Consider the following 11,413-nt stretch of genomic DNA (forward strand, 5'->3'; position numbering starts at 1 on the left):
AATGGCATTGCTTTCGCTTTAATGTTACCCCCACTTTGAAAAAAGGATATGTGTGTAACTTTAGGATTCTCTGAAATGAATCCCAATTCAACCTACATGGGAACTGGTCTTTTCCATCACATAGCCAGAATCAGATCCTTTTCCAATGTGATCAATAGAGTGAATAAAAAGCTGGTTCTTGGAAGGCCAATCTCCTTTCCTTTGCTGGTAGAATAGTTCTAATTCAATCTGCTATTTCTTCTATACCAGTATATCTAAAGTCTTATTTTGTCTTTCCTAAAGCCATTTGCAAATAATTAGATGCCACTTACCTACATTTTTAGAATGGGGATATGGACAATGACAAAACAACTCCACCTCATTGGTTGGCACAAAATCTATAAATCTAAATCTTAAGGTGGACTTGATATCCGGGACTCAGAAACTCAAAATAAGGCCTTACTTCCCAATTTGGCTAGAGGGTTCTAACCAATGAAAATTCCTTATGGACTCAAGTTGTGAAAAGCCAAGTATTTCCACAATAAGTCATTCTTTGATCCTCAGTCTTTATTCCTTTATATTCAAAGAAAAATGGATCTATTCATTGGAAGAGCATTGTAAGTATTTTACCTACTCTGAAAAAGTTGATTTACTTAAAAATTGGCAATGGTTCGAATACTTATTTTCGAACTAACCCTTGGTTTCATGACCAATAATTGCCTCCTTACACAACTTGAGTTCTCCCTTAGCTGCCTCTTAAGGGAATGATTTTACAATTGGAAATCAGTGGAATATTGGTCTTTTAAATGCTTGGCTCCTTCTCACCATCACAAATAAAATTATCCAAATCCCCATATCCAGTAACTTAGATAAGTGGTGGGGCCCCTTTTCAAAAAGGAATCTTGTCAACTAAAATCTCTGACATATTTCTCTTAACTAATCAAATTATTAACTTCAATGGATGCTCAAGCAGATGCGCATGTATATCTCCTTGCTCACATTGGTGGCGATATTTTTGGGAACTCAAAATTCACCCGAAATTTAAGCTCTTCTTTTGAAACTTGTATTTGAAGGAATCCCTACACAAAAAATCCTACAAAAATGGGTGGATATAGACCCTCTTTGTGGTTTGCACCACAATCACCATGAGAATACATGGCATGTCTTTATTTCCTACGATTTCTCAAGAAGAGTTTGGGCAGCCTGTCCTCTCTGGGTCTCAAAACTGAGCATCCTTTTTCATCTTTTACTCACTTAATTTTATATATTTTTTTAATTCTAATGACATACCTCTGATCAATATGGATTTTTTATTCAGCATTTTTATCATCATGTGCTAATTTTTCTGGAAACTTAGGAATCAAGTAATTTTTTCATCTAAGAAACCCAATCCCTATACAATTCTGCCACAAGTTCAATATTGTGTTTCTAATGGTGTACGTTCACAAGTTGTAGAGAACCAGGTGATGGATTTCCAACATGTTTGTACTCACATAAATCGCCTACCCTTTTATCACACAAAGCAATTTTGATTCTCATAGTATTAACAAACAAAAGCAAATGTATATCTGAATGGGTAATAATAATTATAAAAGCAGGAAATTGTGTCTTACTCTATACAAATTATTTGGTGACAGGAGAAGATATTAAAGTAGAAACCCGGTGCTTTCTCCATGCCTTAAAGAAGGCAAAGGAAGGAGGATGAGATGTTTAAAGAGATCTAGAGTGACTTAGAAGACATGTCAACCTGTTTTGACAACTCTTTTTGATGGTCATAGATTACATTACCTCTTTTTTTTTTTTTTTTTTTTTGGTGGGGTGGGGTGATTCTATTCTCTCGTACAAGTGTCAATTCTTTGTCAAGCCTAGCTGGTGCACGCAAGTCTATAGCCTATAATGCTATGGATAGGAAGGCTTTGATCAAGGAAACACAAACTCTATTCCAAGTTTAATGTTTAACTTAATATTATTGTTTGATTCTCTATCCAAATAAATAAATAAAAACCCATAAATCCTTGAAATAGTTCAATAAATCACAATTAAAAAGATGAGTTACCTTAACACAAACACTTTCCTAGGACACTTGATGAGTTCCATATTGAGACCCTTGCAAGACATTGCCATGGCATCATCTAATCCCCTTGCAGCACAGTCCCATTGTGGGTCTATAGGATGTCGGAATTGCTCTGATACCATTTATAGTGCTCGAGTCCACATCAATTCACGATATAATTTGCTTTAGAGTCTAGAGCAAACCTCTCCAGTGTTGGGCCGGGTGGCAACGGTTGGATCAAATTGGGTGGAATCAGGCCGGAACAAATTGTCCCATCAATTCCAATTTGAATGCTGTCGTCACCATAAAAATAGAAAGCTGGGGAAGGCAGCTGTATCCACCACTCTTCTCTGCTACCTTCTTTGGCGGGAAATAAAAGCCACTCTTCACTGGCTTTCTGAATTCTGAGTTCAAACTCAACCAATCTTTCCTTCGAATTGAGATATTCCACTAGGAAATCGTTTAATGTTCTCGATTGTTTGAATCCGTTCAATCGGAACTGGAAAATAAACCCCAATTTCGGATCATGCGACCTGGAAACCAATAAATTTCAGAGTTCGAGGACGCAAAGTAATGGAGGATCGTCTACCCAAGAGGCTTTCCGTGAAAGCCCATCAATCCAGTTGGAAGGAAAAGGTACCCATCGTCTCCTGATTTCTCTTGCTTGCTTCATTTTCTTTCTTTCGTATTTTTGACAGTCTAGGATTTTGATGATATTTTTTTTTTTACCTACTTCGATTAGGCTTCCTTCCACTCTCCTGTTACTTCATTTCACTTCAATTTAATTTACTGTTTTCTACAAATATTGTTGGCTTCCAAGTCATTGTAGTTAATTCCGCTTTTTGATCGAGACTTTTCAGGGTTCTCGTTCTTGATTTTGCATAAGGGAGGGTTTTAGATTCTGCTTTTGGGTTGCGTTTGATGAGTTTTCTTTTGTTGGTTGCAGCTGCGGGAGAATTGTTTCAAAAGGATAAAGGAGGACCGTACCCGTTTGATTTGGAAAACGAGATTACCTGTGGAATCATCTATGAATAAAAAGGTTATATTTTTTTACATTTTTTTCCCTTTTCCGTTTCCAATGTAGAATTTATACAAATGTTAAAATTCAGCTTGTTTTCTAATGCAAATTTTAGTTTTACAGTTTGTGGCAGGTAGTGGAATTTCAGATTTCGCTGTTATTTTGCTTCTGTGGGTGACTGTATATGCTTTCTAACTAACTCAACTGATTGTTGTTCTTATAGGAATGACCCTTTCAGAATTCTGTCATCTGAAATTTTTATTTTTAGATCTTGTGTTCTCAATTCTCATCGTCTACATTATTTCTGCATATACTTTTATATATTCCTTGTGTTATTTCTCTTTTGGGGTTTGTATTTTTTCCAAATTCAATATCCCTTATCTTGTTCCTTCATTATTTGTTCTGCCCGTGTTGGGATCTATTTTTATTTATTTTTCATTTTCACATCCTGTAATTTACTTATATAGTTATTTGGTTGTAGGAAATTATGGAATCTGCTTTTAGGAATATTGTTTCTGAGGAACTGAGAAAAATAAAAGACCCATCTTTGGATGATGACATTGAAATTCCAACTTGTGCTGTTGTGGACAACGATATTCTGTGGGAATATGATGGTGTTCCCACTTCTTCTCAGTCAACTGAAGGTGAATGCGAAAAGATAATGTTAGAACTGCAAAGGATATTTTATGAAGATCTCAAGGAGGAACCGAGTACTAGAGGTAAATGTTATGGCTTTGATTCTAGCTTCTGAGCATAAGGTTTCTTGGGTTTCTGATCCAATATTTCGAACAATTCTTCTTTCTGTTTTGCCAACCCCATTTAACCGGGAGAAAGCATAGTTTAGTTGAGTTAAATTGATTTGTGTGGTTGCTTTACTACAAGAATATGTCCAATTAGGTCATCACATTTTGTTTAAGGGAGGACCATTCTACAGATTATGGATTATGATACCTTCAAGGCTTCAACTCAACCCAATTAATCCTTATTCAGACTAATTAGTGTCAGATCTCACCATTCAACTCTAATTAGAGTCATTGAAGCTGTTTACTCGTGTCACTCGTATCGTTTTAACAATTTCAACCCAAGTCATATTCGGACTCCCTAATCTTTTTACCAACTTCAATTTGCAGAACACAACTCCACAGTAGTGCAATCACTGATTTACTTATCCTTGTACAGAGATCCAAGCCATCTCAACCGACCTATTGTCACCAATTGTTGCAACTCCTGAGTTTCTTAAGTGTATCTGAACATAGTTGTGATCCAAGGCATTGGAGGAGGCATGGACGCAAGGTGACCAAGGTGCCCGCTTGATCAAGGCACCCACATAGGTGACCAAGGCGACCCTAGTTATCAATGTGCCCGGTTAGGCGACGCTTTGACAACTATGTGTCTATATCTAATTTTATTCTTCGTAATCTTGCCACTAACACACCTCAACAATCCTCATCTGCAAACCCCTCATTTTATGTACTTGTTTCATTTGTAATGGTACATATACTTACAAATTAATTCATTGGCATTATTATTAGTTTTAAGTCTAACTAATAGAGAAAAAGGTTTTCTTAGATTCTCTGTTCACATATTTTCAGAAATTTTCACCTTGTTTCCTTCAAAACATTACATTCTTTAGTCCCTTCCTGTATTTCAGTTTGACCTGTGCACCTTTTTATTTCTCCATTCATTGATAATCTACTTATTGTTAGTTTTCATTCTTACCTCCCACCCCAAGAAAAAAGTTCTTATCACAGAATTTTTTGGGCTTAACTAGTACCACCATGGTTCTGACACAGGAGCAATACCTAAGGGTTTTCTTTGCTCCATCCTAGATGAACCTAAAAATTAAATGAAATCTCTATTACTCAGTTTAAACCTGCTGGAAGCTATTCTGTAAATTAGTTGCAGTATGTAACATAACTTGACTTCTTGTTAAATAAAAAATCTGATGATCTAAATATGCATCTTTGCTACTCTCTCCTCTGAATATGTGATTGAAGTAGCTTTTTGCAGAGCTGGAAGAATATGATGGAACTTGGGAAGACAAAGAAGATGAGTACTTAGCTCGTGCAGTTTTGGAGCATATGCAACTCAGTGATGATCAGGTATGAACACACAATTAAGTTATTATATGTCTACATAGTACAGCTGCAATATATTTGTTCTTTCTCGTTTTGTTCTACAGATTGGTTTAGATTTCTAGTATATAGTCCTGAAGGCTTGGATGTGGTCCATAAAATGTTCATCCTCCCCCTCCCTCGTTGAGGCCAAATGTATAGGCATCTCATTGAGCCTGTACATCTCTACTAAACTCATCCTTATCGCTTCAAAATGGGGCTGGCTACATGGATCTTTTTTACTTGTTAAACTCTATTCAAAGCATGGTTTGAGGAATTGGTATCGGATCGGCCGGATTGGCCAATTCATATCGTTATCGGGAGAGGCCAATACCAATTCCTGGTGGATCCCGTATCGGTGGATCAGTACAAGGTTGTAATAAAAAAAAATATCAAAAAAATTAAAAAAAAAAAAAAAAAAATCTGATTTTTTAAGCAAAACAGAGGTAATCTATTTGATCCTCTGCCATTGCACAAATTCCTTTTGAGTATCTCATTTGTGGAGGACTACTGGAGTTGCGCTCATACCCATTCGGGTATGGTTAATGTTAAGTCAACTTGCTATTGTTCTCTTCCTCCACTCTTCCCTCTTCTTCTGCCCCTGATTCTTTTTGGGTTGCACTATGGAAGCTGAAGATTGTGCCTAAAATTAAATGATTTGTTTGGAGATGCTGCTCCAACGACACTTCTGTCGAGCAACATTTGGTGAGTCGAAATATTGCCACTAATGCTACCCATTCATTATGTTCTAGTGGTGCGGAATCCATTGTGCATGCTTTCTTTCAATGCTTCTTTGCGGCAGCTTGCTGGTTAGTTTCTCCTTTACACTTTAACACTCGAGTATACCCGTATGTGTTTGAAGGATTGGCTTAATTTTCTTTCGTGCAGAAATATTGCTTCACTACTCAGTGTATATAGAGTCAGTGAAATCCTGTATACATCAACTTACAGGCAGTGTATGGCACAGTTTCTTCACCATTTAAACCAGGATCCAACATTCAAGAGGCCCAACCCGAAGATTGTTTTAGCCTAAAAGTCCTAATCTTGAGTCTCAGGAAAAGAGCTAGCAATCCTCCAGAAAGACACAAATACTGCAAATCAGATGTCAAAAATTGATTGATTGTGTTGATTTTTTGTCGAGGAAATCTTTGAGGTATGGGGTACAATGTCTCCAAAGATAGATCATGTTGCAGATATGGGCACCCAGACCAATTCTGGAGGTTCTTTGACACATGGCCAAAGCCACTTGCTTTCCAAAATTCATAGGTGATGGGTAGTTAAGCTCTGCAGATCCAAGTTGGCTTATTTTAAAATTTAGAATTAAATATTCTAAACTCCATTTCCTTTGATTCATCACCCATTTGCTTTCAGCGCCATCTGACATTTTTCATTACCCATACGCATGGTGCTTTCCCTGTATGTTTATCTGTTGATGTTAATTTCACTTATTCCCATTAATTTGGGGTGGAGAATTAAGGTCGGAAAATAGCTTTTCATCCCCTCCACCAAATTTATCATCCCAGGACTCCATCTTCCAGTTACACTATCTACATTTATTGTTTTCCTCTTTTTTTTGGTAATCTTTGATCGGATCCATGTAGCCAACCCCATTTAGTTGGGATAAGACTGAGTTGTTGTTGTCGTTGTTGTTGTATTGTTTTCCTTTTCGAAAAATGAGAATGATGGATAATCTGATGTGAACAGCAGGTACACCAGGAGGTTTGGTGTCCCGTCTGTAAACAGGGAAAGATGCAAGAGAATCGTCATTTTATATACTGCACCCTTTGTGAGCTTCAACTCAATAGAGGCAATGAGGTGATACTATCTGCACTCATTGTTTGATATCCCCTCCCCTCTTATAGCTCTTTGCATTTCAAAATGATTCATATGAGCCATATTATGTAATAGTCACTAATTGAAAATACCTCATGCGAATGTGATTTTATGTATTGTGGTTGAATCATCTGTCTTCTGATCATGAATCAAAATTGTGGTTACTCATTTTTGTGACTTGTATTAATAAAATTAAGCACCTAGTTCCTTCCTTTTTCTTCTCCATTTGGAAATAAATCTAGGAGCTTAAAGGAGAAAAAGTCAACAGTTTAAATGATACGATTCATTTTAGTTTATATTAACTGCTATATTTTTTATAACTGATATATGTTTCTTGTCAGGTTAATTTGGACATTTTGCGGGACCGTCTAGCAGAAGCCCACAGGGAACATCTCGATAGGGGATGTAGATCGACTCCCAAGTTCCGCATAGAGAGTAGATTTGATATAACTGCATTGTATATGCATTGCCATGCATGCAAGACATTTGAGATTATTCTGTAGGTTTATCCTCTCATGTATATAGTTCACACATCCATGTAGACTTGCAAAACATTTCATTGCAACTAATATCTAATTTTCTTTTTTCCTAGCAACTCTTTTCCATCCTTTTCATCACATACCAGTCTTTGTTTGAAACCCATAACAGCAAAACTACTATTTTCCATTCTCAGACGTTCCAGTTTTTGTTTGGAAATCCTATTCCTCAACTCCCATAGAACGATTAAGTCTGGGCTTTAGAGAAATTAGTACATAGAGGTCTCACATTGAGTAGTTCTAAAAAGCCCCGACTCGGATTCGAGTATGATATAGCCAAACCTTGATTATTGATCATGCAGATGTTCCCCAACCTAAACCACAAAATGCATAAGGGAAGGTCCACTGTTAGGCCCCTTGTGCAGGTCTGGTAGGAGTCATGGTTGATACCCTTGTCTGGAGGTCCTACTAGGGATGAAAACTGTGAGGTTGACGGCCTACCACAGTTTGGATTTGTCCATCACAATGTTGACTTATTGCTAAGCCACTAAGTTTAGTTTGGTTGCACCAAGTCAGGTCAAGGATACCCACCCTTAGCTAAAGGAAAAGAAATCTGTTTAGCTAGTCAGCCATCTTAATTTATCTGAAATTTTTTAGCTTCCTCTTAATTCCTTAGCAAAAGTCAGCATTAATAAAACAACTATTTGATCAGGAAATAGACCACTATAATAAATAAATAAATAAATTTGTGGTATTGATAATAAATACACTTTGAATGAAGAAATCTGTTTTTTACTGTGGATAATTAATGACTTCTAATATTCATAAATTAATTACTTGTAGATGCTCTAGTATTCTATTGCAAATCAAGATTCTATTCACATTGAAAGTGTAAAAATATACTCATCATTCCTTTGTATCTCTGTTATGTTACATATTATCAGTATGATAGCCTCTTATAAAGTCAACAATTCAAGTTCCTTCAACAGATAAACAGGAAAATAAAGTAAGGATTAAGTAATAGAAGTCACAAATTATGGATCATGAATCAAATTTTTTTTCATTTGAAAAGTTTTTTTTTGAAGGAAAATATTTCTCCAAAATTTTACTGACATTGCCATTATAAAAAATAAACTGATTGACACTAAATTTTTATACCAAGTTTACTATGACCACATGCCCTAAGATATCCATCAAGGGATACTCTCAAAGCTACATTTATTTCTAGTAAAACCAAGCAAAAGAGAACTTTTCAGGTAAAGTCCTTGGGAGAAAGCTTAGTTTTCCACTGAGGGTGAAGGGTTCACCCACAAATCTGAAGTCATCATTACTAACCCTCTCCCTATATGTTGAAGGTTTGAAATGCTTTTCACTGTTTTTTGACACCCATCCAAACACAATGATGGCCATCAGTTAAGGAATTCATTTTTCACGTGGCTTGAGAAAAATTGGGTCCCTTTAGTCCTTATTTGTTTATTTTACGTAGCTTTTATTTGAAAACATATAAAACTTGAAGGATGAAGAATGACATGCATAGTCTCAATCTCGTCTCAAATACGACCTTGGATAGAATCTATTGGAGGGCAAGAATCCATGTTGCTTACCCCATTTAATTGAGATTTTCATGAGTGGGATATGTTGCTTTCTCTTACTCTCACCTATCTATTATTGACTTTTTATCATTTTTTTTCTTTTTCGGATAGATCTATGTAGTTGTCCCCATTAAGTTGGAATGAAGCTAAGTTTGTTGTTGTTATAAAGCTTGAGGGGACAACATGGAAAATCTCATTGTAACAAAAATTGAAGAAAAACAAGCTATAACCACTTTTTTTGCCCTTTAATATTGCATATGTTTTTTTTTTTCAAATGAGGGGCAAAATATCATTTCACATGTATTCAAAATGAGTGCAAGATAATAATAACTCTTGAGAATGACTTTCGTAAACCATTTTGAACTTATTTTGAAAATATGTTCTTACTCTTGACTAAATTTTTCTTTTTTAATAAAAAAAAGGCAATCAAAGAAAGATTAAAATTTATCATTTTACTGCTTTGATTACAACAAGATACACCTAAATCTAAAGCATAAACTCGATATTCATTCTGTCCACCTATCTCCCACAATAATAAAATAAACATTAAATTGACAATCATTTTGTTTACCTCCCTCCCATAAATATAAAATAATTTTATTATTATAGTCATAACCATAGTTTGATTCGAGGGGGTTTTTTGGATGCTTCGACTTAAATGTTTTTTGAATCATCTCTGTCACCTATTGAAAAAAGCTTCATCAATGTTCAACTTAATGATTCCTCTCAACTAAGCCTTTGAAAGATCTCAACTAAGCCTTTGAAAGAGAACAACCTCCCTCCCCCCCCCCCCCCCCCCCACACACTCAATGTCAATAGAAACAATAAAGAACCTCCAAAACAAGGATCACCCTTACTCATTCTCCCAATTCCATAAATACCAGATGCTTTTGCAACCGATATTCTTAAGGCTCCATTAGTTACTAAATAAAATTCATATAAAATAAAAAATTTTGGGAAATAATTTATTTATTTTTACATAAATTTACTTTAAAACAAATGGAGCCTAGAAGTTTCCATGTTATTCACATTCACTTGGAATTCGCTCCCAAAAATATACCCATCCCAGCCCCCTAATAGTTACAGAAGTCTAAAGAAAATGAAAAAATCATAATTCCTCTCCCCGTAAGCTCTCTACATATGTGAGGCTTGAGACTCAGTAATTCCTCTCCCCCGCCACCTACCACAATAGTTTTTTCTTTTATGAAAAAGATTAATTATTATTATTATTATTGTTATTATTATTATTATTATTATTGCACTTCGTATAATCCTTGTAGATGCCTAAGATCTCTGCATCCTATGCACTCCTTGTAAATCTATGATTTATAACTACTACATGCATCTTAGAATTAAAGGTCTAATCATAACTACCATCAAAAATAATAATTTAGATGATTAACATGTGATATTCCTTGTCAAACTCAATCATAGCAGATTCAACGAGTGATTGGATTCATTGTTTGATCTATGGGAAGGAGAAACATTGTCTGTCTAGCGTTCCCCCTATGCCTACATATATATATATATATATAACACCTATTTTCATGGGGTAGGGGTGTCTTTTTACAGCCACCCTCAGAACAACGGTTGTCTGTGGATATGGAAACGCTAGACGGACAATGTTTTTTCTCCCATATTATTAATTGAATGATACTAATAGGGTTAGGTTGAGTCTTTTGAAACATAACCCAATTCCTACAACATTAGTAAGCTTACCATATCTAGTGAGCACACATAATCACTCATTAGATAAAGAGAAAATGGGAATCTTCAAATTTTTATTTGCAAGAGAGTTGGATACAGAGCTTTATTTATTAATAATTCCTCTGTTTAATATATGACAGATAGTTTTCTGATTGAGAGTGAGGCTCACACACCTGCACCCTTGTGTTTGTCTTCATCTCTCTTTGAAAAAATGGAGTCCAAATTATCTGCAGTAAGCGATGAGGTGTATGTAGAAATGCAACTCTAAAACAATGCAGAAGATAATGAAAAAACAAGAACAAATAATGCACACAAGTTTGTAAGGTTCAATAAAATTACCTATGTCATCGGTGAGATAAGATCTTGCTTTACTAGCAATGGATAATAGGGTTAGAACGTTTGTCCTTACACCTCTCAGTATTGATTGTATTACAAAAGAAGAAAACTTCACTACAAATATATAACAGAAAACCTTAGTTCAGAAAGTATAAAATTGTCCTACTGAGATGCCTGCACAAGTACTCTCTAGACCAAACTGTGATAGAATACAAGACATTAAACACCAACAATGCAATAAGAATCCAACAACTGAGAAGGCCTGACCATGCACCCCAGCCGTTGGATGCTTACTGCACCTCACC

At 35.6% G+C, this 11,413-nt stretch overlaps 1 protein-coding gene across 2 annotated transcripts; it reads left to right on the forward strand.

Annotated features, from left to right (window-relative positions):
- Nucleotides 1-2,334: 2,334 nt before the first annotated feature.
- Nucleotides 2,335-7,592, forward strand: LOC122069970. 2 transcript variants are annotated; one of them, XM_042634065.1, is made up of 6 exons: nt 2,335-2,668; nt 2,979-3,071; nt 3,532-3,769; nt 5,061-5,152; nt 6,869-6,979; nt 7,339-7,592. In XM_042634065.1, exons 1-6 carry the CDS (start codon nt 2,606-2,608, stop codon nt 7,498-7,500), a joined length of 759 nt encoding a protein of 252 aa, XP_042489999.1. In that variant the 5' UTR covers nt 2,335-2,605; the 3' UTR covers nt 7,501-7,592. The 2 variants fall into 2 exon arrangements, with proteins under 2 accessions (XP_042489999.1, XP_042490000.1); XM_042634066.1 differs by having other exon boundaries at nt 6,872-6,979.
- Nucleotides 7,593-11,413: the final 3,821 nt, after the last annotated feature.

This window comes from Macadamia integrifolia, unplaced genomic scaffold (assembly GCF_013358625.1).
Source record: "Macadamia integrifolia cultivar HAES 741 unplaced genomic scaffold, SCU_Mint_v3 scaffold784, whole genome shotgun sequence".
In the NCBI taxonomy this organism is placed as follows: domain Eukaryota; kingdom Viridiplantae; phylum Streptophyta; class Magnoliopsida; order Proteales; family Proteaceae; genus Macadamia; species Macadamia integrifolia.